The sequence below is a fragment of the Gouania willdenowi genome, unplaced genomic scaffold (assembly GCF_900634775.1).
Source record: "Gouania willdenowi unplaced genomic scaffold, fGouWil2.1 scaffold_303_arrow_ctg1, whole genome shotgun sequence".
Lineage (NCBI taxonomy): Eukaryota > Metazoa > Chordata > Actinopteri > Blenniiformes > Gobiesocidae > Gouania > Gouania willdenowi.
Window position 1 is genome coordinate 262,308 of NW_021145064.1, and position 24,821 is coordinate 287,128.

A 24,821-nucleotide genomic window follows, 5' to 3' on the forward strand; every position below is an offset into this window, starting at 1 on the left:
CTGTCTGTCTGTGTGTCTGAATGTCTGTAGGTGTGTGTGTGTGTGTGTGTGTTTGTCTGCTTGTCTGCCTACCTATGTGTCTGTCTGTCTGTGTGTCTGTTTGTCTAAGAGTCTGTCTGTCAGTGTGTGTCTGTCTGTCTGTGTGCCTGCCTGTGTGTCTGTCTGTCTGTGTGTCTGACTGTCTGTAGGTGTGTGTGTGTGTTTGTCTGCGTGTCTGTCTGTGTAGCTGTGTCTGTCTGTCTGTCAGTGTGTCTGTGTAGCTGTGTGTGTCTGTCTGTCTGTCTGTCTGTCTGTCTGTCTGTCTGTCTGTCTGTCTGTCTGTCTGTCTGTTTGTGTCTGTCTGTCTGTCTATGTGTGTGTTAGTGTGGGTTTGTCTGTCTGTCTGTCTGTCAGTCTATGTGTCTGTCTGTCTATGTTACTGCCTGCCTGTGCGTGTGTGTCTGTGTAGCTGTGTGTCTGTGTCTGTCATTCTGTGTGTGTCTGTCTGTGTTGCTGTCGGTCTGTCTGCCTGTCTGCATGTCTGTTTGTCTGTCGGTGTGTCTGTCTGTCTGTGTAGCTGTGTCTGTCTGTCTGTCTGTCTGTCTGTCTGTCTGTCTGTCTGTCTCTGTGTGTGTGTTTGTCTGCCTGTCTGTCTGTCTGTCTGCGTGTCTGTCTGTCTATCAGTCTACGTGTCTGTCTGTCTGTCTGTCAGTCTATGTGTCTGTTTGTCTGCGGGTCTGTTTGTCTGTCGGTGTGTCTGTCTGTCTGTCTGTGTAGCTGTGTCTGTCTGTCTGTCTATGTGTGTGTGTGTGTGTGTTTGTCTGCCTGTCTGTCTGTCTGCGTGTCTGTCTCTCTGTGTGTCTGTCTAAGTGTCTGTCTGTCTGTGTGTATGTCTGTTTGTCTGTCAGTGTGTCTGTGTGTCTGTCTGTCTTTGTAGCTGTGTGTCTGTCTGTCTGTCTTTCTGTGTGTGTGTTTGTCTGCCTGTCTGTCTGTCTGTCTGTCTATTTGTGTGTGTGTGTTTGTCTGCCTGTCTGTCTGCGTGTCTGTCTGTCTGCCAGTGTGTCTGTCTGCCTGTCTGTGTGTCTGTCTCTTTGTCTTAGTGTCTGTCTGTCTGTGTAGCTGTCTGTCTGTCTGTCTGTCTGTCTATGTGTGTGTGTGTGTTTGTCTGCCTGTCTGTCTGTCTGTCAGTTTATGTGTCTGTCTCTCTGTGTGTCTGTCTGTCTGTTTGTCTGTCAGTGTCTGTGTGTCTGTCTGTCTGTGTAGCTGTGTGTCTGTCTGTCTGTCTTTCTGTGTGTGTGTGTGTGTGTGTGTTTGTCTGCCTGTCTGTTTGTCTGTCAGTCTATGTGTCTGTCTCTCTGTGTGTCTGGCTAAGTGTCTGTCTGTCTGTTTGTCTGTCAGTGTGTCTGTCTGTCTGTGAAGCTGTGTGTCTGTCTGTCTGTCTTTCTGTGTGTGTGTGTGTGTGTTTGTCTGCCTGTCTGTTTGTCTGTCTGTCTGTGTAGCTGTGTGTGTCTGTCTGTGTGACTGTCTCTCTGTCTGTCTGTTTATCTGTGTCTGTCTGTCTGTCTGTCTGTCTCACAGAGGACTCAGAGACACTGAGGAACCAATGAACCCAATCCCAAACCCAGGATACAGAGTGTCAGTGAAGGAGGTACAGACGGTGTAGATGAGTGTCAGAGAGTCAGAGGAGACTTCATAGAAGGACAGACGTCCATCAGGACAGTCCACATACACTCCTACTCTACCAGAGGAACCACAGGGACAGGAGGTACGTGTGTTTATGTTATTGTGTCTGAAGGAGTAAAAACCTCTGTAACATCTCAGAATCCAGGACTGATTATTATTTCCAAACCAACAATCATAACTGTCTCCTTTCCTTCTGATTCCTCTGTAACTCACTGCGATATTAACATCTCCATTCCACTCCACCTCCCAGTAACAGTGACCAGTCAGACCAGTACTACACAGAACCTGATAGTAGTGATCAAATCTGTCCTGATGATCAGGATAAAGCTCCTCCTCCTCCACACGTGTCACCATCCTGTTGTTGTCAGACAGTCTGAGGTTTCTGTTGATGGAGTTTGTGTCGAGGTGAATGTGACAGAAATCTGATGAGACACAAAGAAACAACAGTTGATCATGTGATGCTTCATTGTCTCTGTATCACTGACATGTTCATTCACTCAGAGCTTCATGAGGACACTTTGAATGAACACACACACACACTTACACTTCCTCACACCAGCTTTGATCCTCTGCTCTCCTCCATGGTCCGCCCTGCAGGAGCAAACACAGGCAGTGATTTACACACCTAAAGAGTCCAAAGTGCTGCTCAGAAACCTGATGCCATCTCCATCAAGCTCTCCATGTTTCTACTGGTTTGTCTTCAACAGCTTCACCTTCTTCATCTCCTTCAAAGTGTTCCTCTCTTCATCCTCACTGATTGGTTCCACCTCCTCTGATCTTAACTATACACTATTATATATATGTATATTTACACTATTTGGTCCTTTGCAGTTTAAATAAGTTTGGTAGTCGTACATATTTTTATTCTTTTTAGTTTTTGAATGTGGATAATATCACACACTAAATCATAATTCTCCCTTTAGAAATACATTTGTCTTATGAATTCTAATACATTACAATGATAAATAAATGAATAAACAAACCTATTGATTGACTGTATATAGTGATTATTTCAAAAACATAATAAAAAGGAAAATTAAACATAAGACATCAATACATATTCACAGAAGTATAATTTACTAACCTCTCAACACTTCTCTTTAATAAATAATAACAATAATCTTGATAAAATATATTTATGACTTTGTATCTGTTGTATGATTGTGTATTAATCATTCATTCATTATCCTGCAAAGAAATGCTTATTTAACCAATACAGCTATTAAACTGCCATTGTTATAGAGAAATGCTAGGAAAAATGTGACCTCAATGTGACCTAAACATGACCATCCGGTAGTGATACTTCTTTTTTCTTAGAAGACGTCTGTTTTTCGAAAGAAGAACTAACACCTCGAGGTGTTGGTTAAACAGGATGCATTAAGTATTAACCACACAAACAGATGGAAACCACCTTTAAGTAACTTTTTGTACTCCAGTTGGACCATGACATCTGAGTGAACTTTTGTACTTTTGTATTGCCATGACATCTGTATAAGCTTTTGTACTTTCGTATGACAGCTGGGTGAGTTAGAGCACCTGCTACTGCTACGCCAGTAAGGCCTTGACATCAGTATGAACTTGTGTTCTCTTTTTCTATTCGCTAAGGTGATTAGGGCATGTATTATGACACGTTATCACGCCATGCTTTGGCCTATAAATATATCACTGATTACTGTATTCGTGGGCCTCCTTTAGACGGACATTCAGTTGTTCATGAGGCCCCCGTCTTTCTCTATCGGCTGATAGTTTAGGACTTTGATACTTTGAAACTTTTTGATTGACTTTTACTTGATTTTTGTAAACCTTTAATAAAAACCATTAAATATTAAGAAGCCTTCTTGATTAAATCAACCTGCAATGTATATACTACCCACATCTGAGATGACTCCTGGGTCGAGAGACACACTTCTAGACCTCTGGTAAGTGAATCTGCCTTTGGCTCCCTCTTTATCAGGGGAGTCAGGGGGGGGCTAACTCATGCTGTTGTAAAAAAGAGTTGTTTCCAGCCTTGACCTACACTCGGTGGGTCTTAATATCAATCCCACAAAATAGCGAGACGACTCTTGGACTTCCTATAAGAGGAGGTACATATAGTCCTTTTCTTTATTAATATAACATTTAATAGAGGATAGGCAGCCAGCTTCGGTGACAAGGTAGAGGGGGAATTCTTGTGTGAAGTTACGACAGTTTTAGATCCCCTACCGTTATAAAGTCCCGCGGGCTAACGACAGTATCTAAAACTTCAACATTCACAACATTCACATAAATGTACATATATATACACTAACACATATAATTACACACCCATATATAACTGATAAATAGAGATTGATAAAATACATATACACCTATACATATATATCTACACATAAACACACACATGAAAAAAAATAAAATAAAAAGAAACATAGATTTGAACATTAGCTGAACAACTTTACACAAATAATTAACACTAGAAATAATAATTATAAAATACTTTAGTTTAAATATATTTTACTACTTTAACTTTTACAACTAGAACAGGCTAAAAATGAATTAAATGAATAAATGAAGACTGAGACACAAATAAATATAAAAATGAATGAATTAAATAAAGAAATAAGTAAACAAATACTTAAATAAGTCATAAAATAAGTAAATAAGTTGATCTCCAAAGGCACCAAATATGACAACACAAAATACTTTTGTTATAATGACAATTTACCAAAAACCTCTTGGGTAATAATAAAATAAAATAAAAAATCAGGACAACTTTGTTTTTTGAAAATAGCCAAACACACATTATAAAAACTTATAGACTCAAAATGGCTCCATTCAGATAGTTTTGATTATGTTAAACTCAGAATAAAGAACAAACTGTTTCCTTCAAAAACATGACATCAAAATAATAATAATAATAATAATAATAATAATAATAATAATAATAATAATAATAATAATAATAATAATAATAATAATAATAATAATAATATGAAATAAGAATAATGATAAATAATCTGATCTGACTGATCTGGACATGTCATCTACCAGTGGCTGTTAGTGATTGGTAGATGACCGTTGCTATGGATACTATGAACAAATACAGAATGAATTCTCCCTCAAAAGGAAACACTCTGAAAAAACTCTGCTGCTGGGAAAAGACTAAACTAAAGTGTTCTAATCATTCCCTCCTGATAAAACAAGTAAAGACTGAAGGACACGTCACAGAAAACAATAATGCTGATGCTGCTAAAATATGTTGGTGTATGTTAACATGAAACACATCAGTTTAGAAATCATTAAATCAAAACTATATGTTCAATCCCATAAGGTTTTATAGATAACGCTAATAATTCTGTAATTTGTCTCGTTTAATTAAAAAACGAAAACATTAATGAAATAAAATAAAATACTAATTATTGAACAAACTAAAAAACTTAAATTGTAATATCAAATTAGGAAAATGAACTAAAATACATTTTGGTTGAGAAACTTTTTAATAAAAGTTCAGCCTTTGTTCCAAAGTTAGATTTGAAATGTTTCACATAAAAATATCTCCTCCATAAACCAGTAATTATTATATTTTTAAACCTAAAATATATAAAGACTAAGAAAAAAATAAGAACCACAACAATATTTATGTTTTAGTTTGATTTTGAATATTTCATTTAAAATCACTAATGTCCTAAAAAGTCACAACTTTCACATTATTCCATTATTTAATAATAATAAACATAGAAACAAAACACACATCAAACAAATGTTTTTCTGATCTTAAATCAGAAATGTCCAAATCAACATATATTAAATTAAAACAGCTTTAATAAATTAACCAGAAATGAATTTCTCCTCTTTTTGACATGAATGAAATGAATGATTATGAAACTATATCTTGTGTGAACTGCAGTGAACTGGTAGAAAGAACATTAGATAACACACAACACAACTTGTTCACAACTGATACAGAAAGAATAGAAAAATAACATTGTTTGACCTAGAAAATAAACATTTACACAACAGAATAATTACAACATATAAACATTGATTAAATAAGATATTATGGAAACAACACACACACACACACACACACACACACACACACACACACACACACACACACACACACACACACACACACACACACACACACACACACACAGATATATATGTATGTGTGGGTGAATGAATAAGGATGATGTCATGCTGTATGTATGGGAGAAACGTGTTGTGAGTGTGAGTGTGCTAGTGGGCGTGTCATAGAGTGATTGATTGTTGGATGATGACACTTTATGTATAACTGAGAGAAACGTGTTGTGAGTGAAAAATGTACCAGGGCGTGTCTTTGAGTGAGTGATCATGTGATAGAAGGATAGCTGTTTGCACACATATATACATACACACATACAGTACATACACAATGTAACACTCCCCAACACTTTACAGTTGTAGCTTGAATAAAAGTCATATTTTTTAGTTAAAAGGTAAATGAACAAATGATCTTAATAACAGACATGGATAACATTATTTCATATATTGAGGAATCATATATACTGTATAGACCCTGGCCCAGAATGCAGAACAATGGCTGATCACCTGAGGTTATAAAAACAACCTCACCACCTAAAACGTCTAATCAAAGGTGGGGGGGCTGAACTGTACATGGTACGTGGTCTATAGATTTAACTAGGACTCTTTACAGAGATAATAAAGACATAAATACAATCAAAAATCTGTTCCCTTGTAATCTATATAAATATTAGTAGAGGCATAAATTAACATAACACCTAGTTACATTTCTGTTTTGTTCTATTTACTGTTTTATTCTAATGATTTGATTTACTTTTCAGTTCTTTGGGTTATTTTCTTACTTTTTTATTCACTTCTTTAATAATCTCTGTTAGTTTGAATATTATGTTACAACTGTGTAAAATATTGTCATTTTCCTCTATTTATGTTCTAAAAATCTCACAACTAAAACCCTTATGTGTATTTATATCCTCAAATAGATAAATAAATATGTAGACATGGATAGAATTAGATAGAAATTATAACTTGAAATATTAAAAAAATCATAATCAACCTTTGAAATGTATATAAATGTAGTTTTTTGTTCACATGATACAGACATCACCAGCTGAGAACAGAAACCATTGGATAAATATTTGATTTAGTCTAGGACGTATATGTTAAACTTTAATTATGATTTATTTATTTTTAGTAAATATAATAAGTTACAAGAGAGGGCAATGATAAATTACTTTAAATATAAAATAATCTGAAACAAACCACCTGCTCAGTTAGGAAATAGAACAGCTGATAGAATAACACTAATTAACTAATATAGATTCATATCATTGTAATTTAAATGAGTAAGCGATATCACTGTGTTTCAATTGATTTTTATTCAACAAAAGTTTCTATATTATATTAATATATTATTTCTACACAGTTTATATTAGAGGGTGATCACGTGTTTTTGTCGTTTGTGTTTCAAAAGCTTCCATATAAATTTGATAAAGATTGATATTAATTTCTGAAAGTCATTTCCTGATTGGTCGCTGTGGGCAGGCAGGACCGTGAATGTATTTTTCCTCACTAAGAAATAAGAATCAATCAATCAATCAGTTAAGGTTCCTGCTGTGGGTTTTCACATCCACATGGAAAGAGAAGTGATATTAAAATAAAATACACACACACTACATAGCAATCATAGACTCACCACACTATGTGGTTGTATGTGTAGGAGGATGAGTTATTATTAATGGGTTAGATAACTAAGAATATTAATTATGATTATTAATATTACTTCAAATTTTGCGGGGTGCCACTCCTTTTAACAGGAGAAATATGTCTAAGTTTTTAGACTAAACTCATCAATGTGAAACCAGGGGAAAGTGAATTCTAACAGCAAATCTACACCATAGTCACAGCTTTAATGAATCAGAGGAATCAAATATTATGTTTAACCTTTTATTCAAAAGTCAACAATTAACACAGTCAAAATATCAATTGAAATGGGATAATTAAATCATGATAAAATGCATTTCTAGGATAATAAAAGTGAGGATTATATGTAATAAAGTGAAATCACTAATCTAGGAGAAAGCTAGTCTACCAAATATTGAATAAAAATGCAGGATACATATTCAAATAATAAAATCATAAAATCAAAGAATAAAATCATAAAGAGAGCTCATAACAAAGAGAGGAAGACAGACAAGGGGAGACGAACACACATGAATGAGATGAACTGTGTGGAACATGTTGTGAGTGTGTGTGAGTTTGTAGTTATGGAAGTATGTATGTGATCTATTGTGGATGAAGTTGCTGATGAAAGTTCATTCTTGTACCTTGAAGATGATGTCAGGGTTGGACCTGGAGGTGCTGTTTGAAGAAATGCAGCAGGACGTGCCACCGTTGAGTTCTGTTGGGTTTCACAGAGTATAGACCCTTCAGCCGATCCAAGCGGTTCTGGCCTTCACAGCTGGGTTAGAGAATGGCTTGTGGCTAACCCCAATGGGTCGCAGGCCGGGCTTCCTTCGGCTGTTACGCACGTCACTAGATGCTGTATTCGTCCGAACCAAGCAGCTGTTGGTTCCAAAAATCTAACTGTTTCAACTAAAAATAAAATGAAATAAATGAAAAGATGGGGAGGGAAACGCATTGAGCATGAAACGCCCGCGTCCCAAACTGAAGTTAGGAACGGCGTTCTTCCTTTTAAAAGCTTATCTTTGGGACTTGCCTCCTAAGGAGGGAACTTCGTTGATTGGTTTAAAGTTGCCAGCAACTCAGCTGGCTGCCTTTGGGTGTGTCTTGGGTGTGTGGTATGTGAGACAGAGACAAACAGGAGGGATGATTCCTAGATTTACACATAAACCATAATAATGAGTTCAGCATATTCAAATAATCTTTTCAACATCATATCTTGAAATATCATGTATTACGAAAGAGTTTGATACCAAACACGACTGGAAAATAGCCTAGGATCACTTTAGGAACCGGTTAATGAATTTTACATGTAATAACTCATAAACATAAATGTTAAAAAGTCATGTTATGCCTCTTCTTAACTATATGGTTGCAGTAGTTACCCCAAACTAACTTTTGTGATGTTTTCTGGTATTTTTAAGCACTTTTAAAGGATAAGCACTTTAAAATAGCATTCTGTTGGTTATTGAATTACATGAAAAGAGGACAGACAATATTTGCAATTTCAATTTCTGCAGGAACCCGTAACAATAATCCTTTCTTTTGTGATTTTCCAGTCAAGCACATGTTCGTTGTTCTCATTTGGGCAGGAGAGGTAGGGTTATTCCAACGTCCTGTGTAACCATTGTTGTGGGTTCGGGAGGTGGCAACATCTGCAGGGGGTCAAAGGGTCATTGGGACAGTTCTTTGATCTTACAGCATCCCAAAAGTATCTGTTTGAAAAGGGGGGAGAAGAGGGATGTTCTTCTTTTGATCGTAATGTAGCGGAGAGGTGATATAGAAGACAAACTGTTCTTGGATTCTGTTGTTCTTTTGTTCGGGCAGGAAGAGGGAGAAGATCCCTTGTGGGGCACGTTTGCACTTCACAGTAGGAGACAGACTCCTTGGCTCCACTGCCTGGTGAAGCCAGTGTCCTAAGTCAAAGATCAAACTTGGAGGATTTGATTTCCTACAATGTAATAAAGAAATTATAAAATCTGTATTGAATAATTCTTACAACACCTTTTGTAATCATGTGATGTTTTATAAGATTGATTTTGATGCGCATATTTTCAGTTATTGTTTGTACAGATAAATATAAGTGGCTTATTTCAAGTTTACTATGTTTATTCAATTTAAACACAAATCATGTTTGTATTCTGTTCTGTTCTAGTTATAACTTTTTTCTTATATTAAAACATAGTATAACAGTAAATCCAAATAAATGTAATAAAGTTAAATAAAAGTTTTTGGCCCACTCTAACAATGGTAAACAAAATAGGAATTTTAACTTTAAAATAAATTAAAGGAAAAATAACGTTAAAATAAATTAACAAGCTTACTTTAAGTAACCTGATATTATAATTTCCAAATAACGTTAATATAACATAATAAAACATAGTCTGAATTCAATATTTTGTCGTATTCATAAATTTACATAGTCACACTGTTAAACAGTGTGAAGAGAGGAAATGTTAGATTGGATTATTATTCATTGTTTCTTTTTGTGTGTAATACTATAATTATATATCTTTATACTCAATAAATCTATTTATAAAATATATTCAGCTCATTAGCTGTCATTTTCAGAACAAGGACAAACAGTTTCAGAACATCTGATCTAATGATCAATAATAATGAATAAATCAATAAATCTTAAACATAATTTGTATTGCTTTAAATCACCAGTAAATAACATGTTTAACTAATTACAAGGAGCTGATCATTTGATTTCTAAATATATAAAAACGCTGATAAATCTATGTTTGGGGTCCAGGGAGTGAGCAGACCCTGAGGACCACAGCTGTGTTTTAGATGAGTGTCTGTTCTTCTATTGACTTGTTATGACTTGTTGATTCATTTTCTGTTCATCTCTAATAAATTGATTGATTGATTCAGCAAAACCTCTGACTATGTCTCTCTGTATGAAATCTCAGGTACTGAACACCAGAGTTAGCTCAAAAACTCTAACAATTGTTAAACAATGATATTTGTAACATAAGTCTACAGTTTGAAATAAATTTAAAACGTTTTAAAAACATACATATTTCTGTTTTAATAATTGTATGAGTGGGTCAAGTTAAACATTGTATTATTTTATTTTATATTACGCATTGTTGGAATGTCAGTGCTAAATAAATATTTTCATATTTTAAAGGCAGGGTAGGTGATTTTTGAAAGCTAGCATGATTTTGAATGTAGCTCACCCCCCTCCCCTCTGTGCTCCGTCTCACTCACATGCATTAGCACAGCTGCTGCAGAAGTGGATCTAAGCTCATTGTTTGTATTGTGTAGAAACTACATCATCTCATTCAGCAGTAAGTAAACACTAAACTTTATCATTATATACTGTATGTTAAAAAACGTGACTAAAAACTCTGTTTTAAGTCCGTCACCAATGACGCACTTTGAGTGTGGGCTCGAGCACGTGAGGGGTGGAGAACGAGCAGGGACACAGAGAGACGTGATTGGTTAATAAAAAAACAAACCGTCTTTTTTCTATGGTTTTTACAGGTTTACAGCTGCTACACATGATGGATTTTCTTTGTTTCTTTTTTCAGAGCACATAAGATCTTAATTTCTGTCAGAACATTAAGACAATTTCAATCAAAAAAAAATCCCCCACCCTTCTTTTAATTGATTGATTATTTGAATCATTGGTTTTGATTTATACAATTGCAATGCTTTAATTTTAGTGGTTTGTAACATTCAGAGCTAGAAATGCAATAATTTATTTTGGTTTTCGGCTAGTAATTTACCTTTCGGTTCTTCCCTAATTTTTTGACTTGATAACTTGTGTCAGAGAAAATATTAAAATATAATTTCACAAGATATATTTATATTTTTGTATGAACACAATCCTCACTGATTGGTTCCACCTCCTCTGATCTTCTCTCTCATTCCTTCATCAGCTCCTCATAGTTCTCCATCAGCCTCTCCTCACTCCTCACTACCTTCTTATCTCTGTCCTTCATTCCTCTAACCTGTCCCAGTCCTCCTCCTTTAGTGTCCCACCTCTCACACCTTCATCACATTCCTCTGATACAGCTCTTTGTCACACATGTGATGGGGATTGATGTGAACATGTGATGAGCTGCTGTGATGTGTCTCACCTCAGAGTGTTCAGTCTCTGAGAGAGCAGCTTCACTGCTGAGTCTCCTGGATGGTTGTAGCTCAGGTCCAGCTCTCTCACACTGGAGGAGTTGGAGCTCAAAGCTGCTGCCAGAGAAGCCCTACCCACCTCTGTGATGACACAACCTGACAGACTGGATTCAGAAAAACATCCACAACTCAGGAAACAAGTGAGGAGACGAGGAACAGGACAATGTTGATGGAACATGTGATCCACTGACCTGAGAGAGTCCAGTTTACAGTGAGGACTCTTCAGTCCTTCACACAGCAGCTTCACTCCTGAATCCTGCAGATCATTGTTACTCAGGTCCAGATGTTTCACACTGGAGGACTGAGAGTTGAGGACTGAGGACAGAGCTGCACAGCTTCTCTCTGAGAGACCACAGGAAATCAACCTGATGAAGAATCAGAGAAACCTTACAGATGTTTGTCTTTGAGATAATTAAAGACATGTTCTTCTATAGTCACATACTCAGCTTTCTTGGAGGCTTTGATCACTGGGAGCAGCTTCAGAAAAGCTTCCTCTGAAGGAGAGAATCTCTTCAGGTCAAAGACATCCAGATGTTCTTGTGATGACAGTAAGATGAAGACCAGAGCTGACCACTGAGCAGGAGACAGTTCGATTCTGGAGAGACTTCCTGATTTCATGGACTCTTGGATCTGCTCCAGCAGAGAGCGATCATTCACTTCATTCAGACAGTGGAACAGGTTGATGCTTCTCTCTGTGGACAACCTCTCACTCAGCTTCTTCTTGATGTATTTAACTGTTCTCTGATTGGTCTGTGAGTCATTTCCTGTCTGTGTCAGCAGGCCTTGTAGGAGCCTCTGATTGGTCGGCAGTGAAAGACCCAGCAAAAAGCGGAGGAACAAGCCCAAGTGTCCGTTTGGACTCTGTAAGGCCTCATCCACAGCACTCTGATGGAGAAGGTTCAGAGTTGGTTTTTGAAATGTAAACACCTTGAAGCTCTTCTTCTTCTGTGGTTTATGTTCCAGCAGGTTGACTTTAGAGCTGATGAAGTTTTGATGGACATGAAGAGCAGCCAGAAACTCCTGAAGGCTCAGGTGGATGAAGGTGAACACCTTGTCCTGGTACAGGCTGCTCTCCTCTCTGAAGACCTGTGTGAACACTCCTGAGCACACTGAGGCTGCTCTGAGGTCCATGCCACACTCTGTCAGGTCACTCTCATAGAAAATCAGGTTTCCTTTCTGCAGCTGCTCAAAAGCCAGTTTTCCCAGAGACTCCATCATCTCCCTGCTCTGTGGACTCCAGTGTGGATCTGTGGCAGCTCCTCCATCAAACTTCACTGTCTTGACTTTGTTCTGAATGACCACATAGTGGCTGTAGATCTGAGTCAGAGTCCTGGGCAGCTCTCCCTTCTCTCTGCTCTTCAACATGTTCTCCAGAACTGTAGCAGTGATCCAGCAGAAGAGCGGGATGTGGCACATGATGTGGAGGCTACGACACGTCCTGATGTGGGACATGATCCTGCTGACCTGCTTCTCATCTATGGACCTCCTCCTGAAGTACTCCTCCTTCTGAGGGTCAGTGAACCCTCTGACCTCGGTCACCATGTCCACAAACTCAAGAGGGATCTGATTGGCTGCTGCAGGCCGTGTGGTTATCCAGAGGAGGGCTGATGGAAGCAGTTCTCCTCTGATGAGGTTTATCAGCAGAACCTCCACTGAGGTGGACTCTGAGACATCAGTCAGGGTCCGAGTGCTGAGGAAGTCCAGAGGGAGCCGACACTCATCCAGACCATCCAAGAAGAACAAAACCAGAAAGTCCTGGAAGCTGCAGATTCCTGCTTCTTTGCTTCCAGAGAAGAAGTGATCAACAAGTCCCACCAAGCTGAAGCTCCTCCCCCTCAGCACGTTCAGCTCTCTGAAGGTTAGTGGGAATGTGAAGTGAACCTCCTGCTGGGCTTTGTCTTCAGCCCAGTCTACAGTGAACTTGTGTGTTAAGAGTGTTTTCCCAATGCCAGCCACGCCCTTTGTCATCACTGTCCTGATTGGTCGAGGTCTTCCAGGAGGGGCTTTAAAGAGCCCTTCTAGTGTGATGGCTCTTTCTGCTGTGTCTGATCTCCTGGATGCTGTTTCTATCTGCATGACCTCATGTTCCTGGTTGACCTCTCCACCCCCTCCCTCTGTGATGTAGAGCTCTGTGAAAATATTCTTCAGTAGGGTTGGACTTCCTGCTTTAGCCACGCCCTCAGACACACACTGGAACTTCTTCTTCAGCTTGGACTTCAGCTCACGTTGGTATCGAGGAGCTTTTGTTCCTGAATGAAGACAAACTTAATGTTAGAGTGGAGAAGTCAGAGCAGGTTTGAACATTGGAGATCAAAGTGTGTGATGTTCTCAGTCTGGATGGTTCCTCAGATTAAATGTGACTGATTGAATCATGCTTTGAAAAAGAAAAGCCAGCTTTGTGTCTTTCATGTGATGTTCCTTACAGTGAAGATGTTCACATGCTCTTACTGCTCTGCAGACGCTCAGCCAGCTCCTCCTGCTTCATCCTCTTCAGGAAATACAGTGTGATGTTCAGAAAGTCCTCCCTGCTCCTCCTCTGCTCCTCATCTTCACCCTCCATCTGACTCTCTGAGCATTCTGGATCATCTCCATCCACAATCTTCTGCATGTGTTTGAGTTCAGCCTTAACAAAGCTGATGATGTTGTCCTCCAGCAGCTGGAACACAAGTACATTAAAGGTGATGAGTGAAGACCTGCTCCAATCATCTGTGTGTGTGTGTGTGTGTGTGTGTGTGTGTGTGTGTGTGTGTGTGTGTGTGTGTGTGTGTGTGTGTGTGTGTGTGTGTGTGTGTGTGTGTGTGTCGTACACACCGTAAAGATGGAGTCAGGCTCAGCTCCAGAGGAACCATCCACACCCTCCAAGCTGCTGTGGAGAAGACACAGACACTCAGACATGCTGACATCATGTGAACATCAGTAACAGTGGGTGATGTCCTGCAGAGCCACAGTGCAGTGAGTGTGGAGCAGCGTTTGGAGCTCAGCTCATGTGTGGAACATCTCAGCATGTTTCCACTGAACAGGAGAACAAGTCTGTTGGACTGAGGCTTTATTTGGCTTCAATCCTTCATAAATCTGAAGATCACACAGTGTCTAAAACTCACCTACACACTGGAGACCATTCCTACAAAGTCTTTTCTCTTTCACCTTCCACTGTTTGCTGAGATTTACATCAGCACCACTTCAATAACAAACATAGTTCATCAAAAGTGCTGAGTCATGTTCACCACTCACTCCACCAGATAGGGCAGCCGGGTGGGGGGTTTTTGATTGGGGGTGCTTACTACTCTCAATAGGCCACTTTTCACCCTGGCTTTTAACACTAGAAGTCCCACAGAGGGGTCAAATGAACTTTTTACCTATAAAACCCAGAGAGGGGTCATTCGACCCAAAGGATTTGAGCTAACGCCTGTCCTCAGCTGCTTTTGTTATGTCAATGAGGCAGTAAGTGTCGCACCACAGGAGGGGCCCTGAATCCTGGGTTCAGGAAGAATTTCAGTTAATATATAGTTATATACAGTTGCATTGATATTTTAACTCTTTTTGGGTTTTTTTTACATGTGTTAATGGACTATGTAAGAAATATATATTTAAAATTCTCATAAGGTGGAGGCTTTAACCCTCTATGACACAGCAACCTTTTTTCCTGATTTTGTCATTTTTTGTATAACATCTACAATTTTTCTGGTTACTTTTTTTATTTTTAAATGCCAACTTTCCAACACAAGCTTCATTCAAAAAGAACACAAAAATTATTTATTTTTAATGACTGTGTGGTGGAAGCAGTCAGCTATTTATTCCCCACAGCACAAAAGGCTGCATGAAAATAGGCTATTCCTATAGGTATGGAAATTATCCCAGCTCCTCCCTACCCCACCCCAACCTGTGAACATACTCTGAACACATTCTGAACATGCTATGATTTCATCAAAGTTCATAAATTCTGATGCACATCAGTGTCTTGACCAGGTTGTGAAGGGATTGTGATAATAAAAAATATATATATATATATATTTTTACACTATGGCCCTTATTATACAGTTTATTGTTGAGAGGCACACCCAGGTTCTTGCGGTGCTCAGTAACAATGTCTTTACTGGATTTGTCTCAGGCCCCATTTACACTACACATTAAATCTGATGTTTTTTTGCCCTCAAGTGTTTCTTTCAATGTTTGTAGTCTGTGTTTGTTCTCCCCCAGCATCAAGCAGAACGAGTTAATAAACGGGGCATTGTGACTTTAGCTTCCAGGGCACTTCCTCCTAACATTCCAGACTTCCATTGTTAGAGTCAGGCTCTCCCCCCTGCTGATTTCTCAGGTGATTCATTAACAAATGAATAGATGCAAATTGTAGCCATCAGAGTCGTCAGTTTGGTCCTAGAGTTCATTTGACCTTGCTCTGGGACTTCTGGGGGGATATAGAAATCCCTGGGACTTCTAGTGTTAACACACCACACTAAATAGGGCAAACATTAAAAACATTACATATATCTATATATATAAAAAAAAAAAAACTCTTCCTCACCCTCCGCGGGCGGTCTCTCTTTTTTTTTTTTCCTCCAAACTCGGGTCCTCTACCAGAGGCCTGGGAGCTTGAGGGTTCTGCGCAGTATCTTTGCTGTTCCGAGAACTCCACTTTTCTGGACCGAGATGTCTGATGTATTTCCTGGGTTCTGCTGGAGCCACTCCTCCAGTTTGGGGGTCACTGCCCCGAGTGCCCCAATGACCACGGGCACCACTGATGCATTCACCCTCCAGGTTTTCTCCAACTCTTCTCTGAGCCCCTGGTATTTCTCTAGTTTCTTGTGTTCCTTTTTCCTGATGTTGAAGTCGCTTGGTATTGCTATGTCGACCACAACGGCTTTCCTCTGCTCTTTGTCCACCACCACCATACATATATATATATATACAAAAATAATAAATAAACATGAAAACACCATACAGATACAAAACTAACTAATTAACTTGGGCTCCTGCGGTGAGGCCGGTCCAGGTCAACCAATTTCTTCCAAAGCTCGCAGTCCCGTGTCAGCAGATCTGCATCTTCCACAGCAAGTTTGTGTTGTCTGCTATGATGTTGACCCATTGTGTGCGGGGCTTGCCTTGTGGCCGTCTCCAACCTGCTGCCCTTGGGTCAAACTGAAGAATGGCTTGCGTCGGATGGTCAGGAGGTAGGTGGAGGACATGGCCAAACCAGCGGGTACGTCGTAGCGCAGCCAAGCAAGATGCTCTAGGCTGACACTTTTGGGCTCTTAGCACTTTGTTGGTGCCACCTGATGTTTTCGATGGTTCTGAGAGCCCTGCTATCAAAACCATCTATTCTTGCAGCCAGCGTATTGTTCAAGGGCCACGTCTCTGAGCCATAGAGGATGAGTACTGCCAAGTTGTAAATTCGGAGCTTCATTTTGTGTGAGATGGAGCAACGCTGCGGTCTCTCTGGTTTCCAGAGAGACCGCAGAGATGAAGCTGCCAGGGCTCTTCTGTGAGTAATTTCTGGTTTTAGGTCCCCATTGTCTGTAACTGTGGAGCCAAGATATACAAGGCTCTTGACAGGCTTAACAATGTTGTTGCCAAGCTGAAGAGGGGGTGGATCTGGTCCATCACCGACATGCATAAACTTGGTCTTTGTCCAGCTCACTTGAAGGCCAAGCTTCTCTGCCTTTTCACTGTATATGCTCAGGGCATCTCTTAATTGGCTGTAGGATGTGCTCAGTGTGGCACATCTTGATGAGGTAATATTTGCCCACTCTTCTTTACTAAACCACTCCAAATGTGACAGATAGCGAGGGCATCTCCTGTGTACAGCCATCTTCAGATTACCCCACATTCTTTTGTTGATGTGGCTGTGTGCTTAGGGTTATTGTTGTGTTGAAAGATAAAGTTCCTCTTCATCTTCAGCTTTCTAACAGAAGCCTGAAGGTTTTGTACCAACACTGCTTGGTATTTGAAACAGTTCATAATTCCCTCCACCCTGACTAAGGCCCCAGTTCCAGCTGAAGAAAAACTGCCCCAAAGCATGATGCTGCCACCACCATGCTTCACTGTAAGCATGGTGTTCTTTTGGTGATGAGCAGTGTTGTTTTTGCACCAAATATACCTTTTGGACTTATGGCCAAAAGTGTTCAGCCTTGGTTTCATCGGACCATAACACATTTCCCCCATGCATTTGGGAGACTTCAATGGTGTTTTTGCAAAATGAAGCCGGGCTTGGATGTTTCTCTTGGTAAGATAAGGCTTCTGTCTTGCCACCCTACCCCATAGCCCAGACATATGAAGAAGACGGAAGATTGTTGTCACATGTACTACACAGCCAGTACTTGCCAGAAATTCCTGCAACTGTTGTGCCATGTTTTCTCCACTTGATGATGACTGTCTTCACTGTGTTCCATGTTATTTTTTATTCATTTGGAATTATTTTGTACCCTTCACCTGACTGATATCTTTGAACAATGAGATCCCACTGATGCTTTGGAAGCTCTCTGTGGACCATGGCTTGTGCTGGAGGATGTGGCTACAAAAATGTGAGGAAAAGCTACAAGAACATCTGAACTTTATTTGGGGTTAATCAGCAGGTGTGTGCTGACTCCATGTTAACATGAGTTTGAATGTGATTGGTTAAATCTGAACACAGCCCCGTCCCCAGTTACAGACCCCTTTCCAAAAAATTTGAATGTCATGGGAAAGTGGTTCAATTTCCATAATTCCATTGAAAAAGTTAAACTTTCATAGATTAGATTCAGGGCCCACAATTGAAATGATTTCAAGTATTTATTTGTTTATTTTTACATAATTGTAGTCAGGAAACAACAGAACATAGCACCCCAAATCATGACTGACTGTGGATATTTCACACTAGACCTCAAGCAGCTTGGGTTCTGTTCCTCACCCGTCTTTCTCCAAATCCTTGGAACTTGATTATTGACTGAAAGGCACACTTTACTTTCATAAGAAAAGAGGACCATGAACCACTGGCCAACAGTCCAGTCCTTCTTTTCCTCTTTTTTTCTGCAAAAACTGAGAAGTAAATGGCGATTTCTTCACAGTATTCTAAATTTTTCAAATTCTGTTTTTGTGGGTTTTATGAGCTGGAAGCCCAAATTATGTAAAAATAAACAAATAAATACTTGAAATTGTTTAGACTGTGGGCCCTGAATCTATAATCTATGAAAGTTGAATAAAATTATGGAAATTAAACAACTTTTCCATGATATTCTAATTTTTTGGAAAGGGTCTATAAGATGGTGTGCAGACTTTTGCAACCTCATTCTTTCAAATTTTTTTTTATTTTTATTTCACCTCCCTGAAGGATGTTTTTCAATTGCATTGTGCAGGTTATAGGTCACATTAAAGGTGGAAAATACTGTGAAATATTATTATTTATATTGTCTCTCCTCCGCTTACTCTCCATAATCGTTTTGAAGCCCTCTCATACGAAAATAGAGACAAACTCAGTCCAACTGAGCGACTGAAACAACCACCAGGAAAACGCCTCCACCACTATTGGGACTGAATTCTCATGAGTCCAAATCCTCCAAAGCCCGTCTAAAACTTCTCAGAGCAGCAGTACAGAGACACTCTGGTTCCACATACAGCCATCAACAAACACCGCTCTACTCAATGCATCAATGCTGGCCGACCCCGACGACGGAGGCTCCCCATCAACCAGCCGTAACCCGCTTACCATCAGATGCTCCTGGTCAGTGTAACAGGTTCACACACATTCCTAGTCACTCATTATTGGTGATTCAATAACTAGGAACATCAGATTATTTAATGACATCACACACTGTATTCCAGGTGCTACAGTTCACACTATCTGAGACAAACTTAACCAAATGTTACCCACGCTGCCACCAACTATTACTAAAATAGTGTTACACGTAGGAACAAACCACGACGTGAATGGATGTGAACCATGTGTGAGTTTAACCTTCCCTCACCAAAGAACAAACAGTACATGGATTGATGTCGTATGTGTTTGTCTGTTCTGTCTTTGATGGAATATATATTTATTATTATTATTATTATTATTATTATTATTATTATTATTATTATTATTATTATTATTATTATTATTATTATTATAATTATTATTATTATTATTATTATTTTTATTATTAAATGTCTAACTGCCGTAAGGAGCCGAGGCAACGATTTATCAAGTGAACGTGATGCCGTCATCAACTACAGCCGTTATAATGAAGATCTCTGTCATCATCCATATCTGTCAAGTTTTGAATTTGAAAGAGAAATTTTCTAGTGCCCATTACGAGCCGTCCCATCCGCTCAACCAAGCAGTATCCCTTATATTTTAAGATAGATGTACAATAAATCTAAAATACCCACTTGTCGACCACTTACTAAATACAATTATGTGATTAGAATCTGGTAGGTTGACCTTTATTAACAATGAAATGCTATGAACATACCTACTAGGGCTGGTGATATGGACTAAAACTCATATCTCAAAATGGTGATATACAATATAAATCTTGATAATTTTAGCAAATAAAGTCTGACCAGAAAAACAATTCTGGGTTAAATTTGCTGATGCTAAATGCTACACAGGGACATTTATAAACCAACAGCTGATCAATATGTGACACTCATTAATCATCTAACTGAGCTTTACATGTTGTTCTGAGAAGCAAAATCAGCGACTGCTAAAAGTAGTATTTTGATACATAATAAGCTATAATATATATATATATATATATATATATATATATATATATATATATATATATATATATATATATATATATATGAAATAATATAGTTTTCTATATCGCCAAAATAGAAAACTCGATACATCTTGAATCTCGATATATCGTCCAGGCCTAATTCCTAAATTATAAAACAGTCTAAATAAAAACATAAATGTGTATATGAAGCACATGTGTTTATTATTTATTCAGTTCATTTCCGACATGGTTGCAATCACAGAAATTCATTTTGACATTCAGAGCAAAATCACATCATTGTTTTTTTTTTTTTTTTTGTCCTTTTGCATGCCGGAAAGGGCGACGGAAAAAAGCATTTTGCTTATCCAGATCCGTCCCCTGATTTGAACACAGATAATTTTACATCAAAGCTCGTTTCTTCCCTTGTCAAACATTCTTATCTTCTTCATACCATAATTTCATCTTTTCATTAACGTCTCTTTTTTTTTTATCCTTTTTTATGTGATGTGTTCTTGTCTGCAGTCATTGTTCCTGTTGTTACTCCACCTCACTGTCCTTTTTCTCCATATCTCCTCGAGCTTTCTTTTCCAGTCGTTGTTTACGTTCCTCCAACTTTCCAAACGAAAAGTTCTTCTTTCGGAGTACCTTCATATCCTCGGAAAGTCACCTCAGCATACGATGCATCAGAAAGGCACATGCACATACACATACCCCCATCATTAGCAGGCCAAAGATTATGACCCCTAGCAGATAGATGTCCTCCACATCTTCCACTGTCAGCAGGGAGAGAGAGAACATCTGGCTTCTCCCTCGTGCATCCATGACATATCCACTTGGGTATGTGTCCTTTGGACATGCTGGTTCGTGCTGTAGTAATTGCCTCGTCGTGAAGATTTTGTCAATGGCGCTCAATGACCAGTTGATGAGTTCCATGTCGTTGCTGTATAGTTCGATGAAGAGTTGACTTGAGACCTGTATGCGTGTAGAAAAATCCTCCGTGTTTTCTCCTTAAATCCTTTCAGATTTACGGATTGTTGTGTCTCTGCGTCAAGGCTGTTCCAGAGGTTCATGGCTCTATACACAGTACTATGTTTGCCAACGTTAGATTTAACCCTGTCTGGTCTGAACACATTATTATGTCTGAAGTCGTAGGAATATTGATTGTTTGTGAAACGTTTTTGTATTTGATGTGGTAGTTTTTTAAGATGAAGCCCTAAATGTGTGTATTTGTGTGTTGTAGTGTATTATTTCTTGCAGTTTTAGGTATTTTGCCTTCTCGAATAATTTGTTTGTGCGTGCGTTGTGTGGTACTTTATGTAAAATTCTTATAGCTTTTTTTTGTTGTTTAAATAGTGGTTCAAAATACGTTTTGTAGTTATTACCCCATATTTCGGAGCAGTAATTTAAGTCCGATGCTATGAGTGAAGAATAGATTCTTTTAAGTGATTTGGTATGTAGGATTTGTTGAAGCTTCCATAGGATGTAACTGCTTTTGGCAACTTTGTTTTTAACTATTTGTATATGATTTTTTTCCAGGTCAGCTTGTCGTCCATCCACACTCCTAGTACCCTATATTCTTTTACTTCTTCTATTATTTCTATGTTTAGTTTCAGTCTTATATCTCCTGTTATTTTTCTCTTTCCGAAATTAATGAATTTTGTTTTACTGACGTTTAGGGCTAGTTTATTTACATCTAACCATGTTTGAATTTTTGATAGTTCTTCATTTGTTGACTCTATTAGAGTTTTAATGTCTTTACCTGAGCATAGGATGGTTGTGTCATCTGCAAACAACGTTAGTTTGAGGCAATTTGTGACTTTGAAAATGTCGTTTATGTATAAAATGAACAGTTTTGGTCCTAAAATTGAACCCTGTGGCACACCACATTGTATGGTTTGGCATTTTGATTTGTGTTCTTCAAAGTCAACATATTGTCTCCTATTTGTCATATAGCTTTTAATCCATTTTAAGGCGTTGTGCTTTATTCCGTAATTTTGAAGTTTTTGTTCAAGAATATCATGATTAATTGTGTCAAAGGCTTTTTTTAGGTCCAGAAAAATTCCGAATACAAATAGTTTTTTTTCTAATGCTTCTCTTATATTCTCCGTGATGTCAATTATAGCCATTGCTATAAATCCATATTGTCCTTCATGTAGTATATTATTGTCTTCTATAAATTTGTCGAGTCTGTTCATAAACAGTTTTTCCAGAATTTTTGATAATTGTGGTAATATTGATATAGGTCGATAATTAGTGAAATTCCATTTTTCTCCACCCTTGTAAATCGGTCTGATTTTTGCAATTTTCATTTTTTCTGGGAAAACACCATTCTTAAATGAGAGATTACTTATATGTGTTAGTGGCGGGGTTATTTCAGCTGTTATGGTTTTTATTAGACTCATAGTTAGATTATTAAGGTCTCTGGATTTTTTTGAGGTACAGGTTGTGATTATTCTATCCACCTCTGCTTCTGTTACTTCTTCAAGTACAAGGTACTTATCAATGTATTTCTTCTCATTGTCAAAATGGTTCCATTTAAGTGTTGGGTGTTTATTAATCCCTTTCTCCGTGTTTTTTCCAGTATTTATGAAAAAACTGTCGAGTTCTTGTGCTATTATGTTTTTATTGTATTCTTTTACATTGTTTATTATAAAGTGGTCTGCATTTTTTTCTTTGCTTTTGCGCATGGTTATGGTGTTTATAATTTCCCACAATTTTTTGTTTTTGTTTTTATTCTCTTTTAATTGTTTTTCATAATATTCTCTTTTTTTTCTCTTAGTAAATTACTGACTTTGTTTCTGTATTTTTTATAACGTACTTCTGCTTTCAATGTTTTTTCTGTTATATATTTTTTATATAATATGTTTTTCTTTTTGCATACGTTGGCTATTTTCTTATTAATCCATGGTACTTTGTTTGTTTTACTTTTGATTGTTATTTGTTTCAAAGGGCAGCATTTATTGTATATTGTTGTTATTGTGTCTGTAAATGTGTCATATGCTACGTTCACGTCTCCTCCTTGAAGACACTCTCTCACGTCTGTCTTTTTATCTGTTGTTTAAAGTTTTCTAGTTGTTTTTCTCCTTCCAGTCTTCTGTATGTCAGTGTGTTATGATTTTCAAAGTTCTTCTTCTTTTTAGTGTGAAGTATCGTAAATATTGGTAAATGATCAGAGATGTCATTTATTAATATACCACTCGTTAGATCTGTGTTTTGTATGTTTGTGAAGATGTTATCTATCAGTGTTGAGCTGTGTTTATTAATTCTGGTTGGTTTTGTTATGAGTGGTTTTAATCCAATTGTGTACATGTAATTAGTAAAGTCTTCAATGTGTGTATTTTTTAAAGGATTTAAAATGTTTATATTGAAGTCTCCACATATCAGTAATCTCTTATATTTAATTTCTTCTATCATTTTAGTTAGTTTCTCATTAAATATGTCTATTTTACAGTCAGGTGCACGATACAAACAACAGATTATTATCTTACGTCCCTCTGGACTTGTAATTTTCACTGTTATACATTCCATTACTTCTTCCACGGTTAAACTCATCGATTCTATAATCTCCATCTCAATATTTTCTTTTATGAATAGTGCCACCCCACCTCCTGGCTTGTGTAATTTGTTCTTATAGACAAATGTATATCCTTTTATCATAAACTTCATGCCTTTTTTTTCTTTCAGCCAAGTTTCTGACAGTGCTATTATGTCAAACTTATACAATGTGGAGATGTAATCCTTAATGTCTTCAAAATTTGCATACATACTCCGACAATTACAGTGAATAAGTGACAGACCTTTTTCCTTCTTTGTTTCCACTTTGAATTCAGTCTCTGTGTAGTAATGACAGTTCGTGTCTTGTTTCCAGTGTGAAAAGTTGTTTGGGTCCACTTCGTCCGCTTGATTAACACTAGAAGTCCCAGGGATTTCTATATCCCCCCAGAAGTCCCAGAGCAGGGTCAAATGAACTCTAGGACCAAACTGATGACTCTGATGGCTACAATTTGCATCTATTCATTTGTAAATGAATCACCTGAGAAATCAGCAGGGGGGAGAGCCTGACTCTAACAACAATAAACTGTATAATAAGGGCCATAGTGTAAAATTATATATATATATATTTTTTTATTATCACAATCCCTTCACAACCTGGTCAAGACACTGATGTGCATCAGAATTTATGAACTTTGATGAAATCATAGCATGTTCAGAATGTGTTCAGAGTATGTTCACAGGTTGGGGTGGGGTAGGGAGGAGCTGGGACAATTTCCATACCTATAGGAATAGCCTATTTTCATGCAGCCTTTTGTACTGTGGGGAATAAATAGCTGAATGCTTCCACCACACAGTCATTAAAAATAAATAATTTTTGTGTTCTTTTTGAATGAAGCTTGTGTTGGAAAGATGGCATTTAAAAATAAAAAAAGTAACCAGAAAAATTGTAGATGTTATACAAAAAATGACAAAATCAGGAAAAAAGGTTGCTGTGTCATAGAGGGTTAAAGCCTCCACCTTATGAGAATTTTAAATATATATTTCTTACATAGTCCATTAACACATGTAAAAAAAAACAAAAAGAGTTAAAATATCAATGCAACTGTATATAACTATATATTAACTGAAATTTTTCTTGAACCCAAGATGCAGGGC

General features: G+C 37.8%; 1 protein-coding gene and 1 long non-coding RNA gene across 2 annotated transcripts in view; both read right to left on the reverse strand.

Annotated features, from left to right (window-relative positions):
* Positions 1–1,451: 1,451 nt before the first annotated feature.
* LOC114459346 (NLR family CARD domain-containing protein 3-like) lies at positions 1,452–14,196 on the reverse strand. Its single transcript, XM_028441630.1, has 6 exons — positions 14,188–14,196; positions 13,939–14,146; positions 11,933–13,739; positions 11,442–11,855; positions 2,207–2,253; positions 1,452–2,084 (listed from the first exon to the last, which is right to left on the reverse strand). Exons 1-6 carry the CDS (start codon positions 14,194–14,196, stop codon positions 1,552–1,554), a joined length of 3,018 nt encoding a protein of 1,005 aa, XP_028297431.1. The 3' UTR covers positions 1,452–1,551.
* Positions 14,197–14,298: 102 nt separating this feature from the next.
* The window catches only part of LOC114459351 (uncharacterized), a 28,816-nt gene continuing 18,293 nt past the window's right edge, over positions 14,299–24,821 (reverse strand). Inside the window, exon 3 of the long non-coding RNA XR_003673319.1 lies at positions 14,299–14,356. This is a non-coding gene — a long non-coding RNA (uncharacterized LOC114459351). The remainder of the gene's footprint in view (positions 14,357–24,821) is intronic.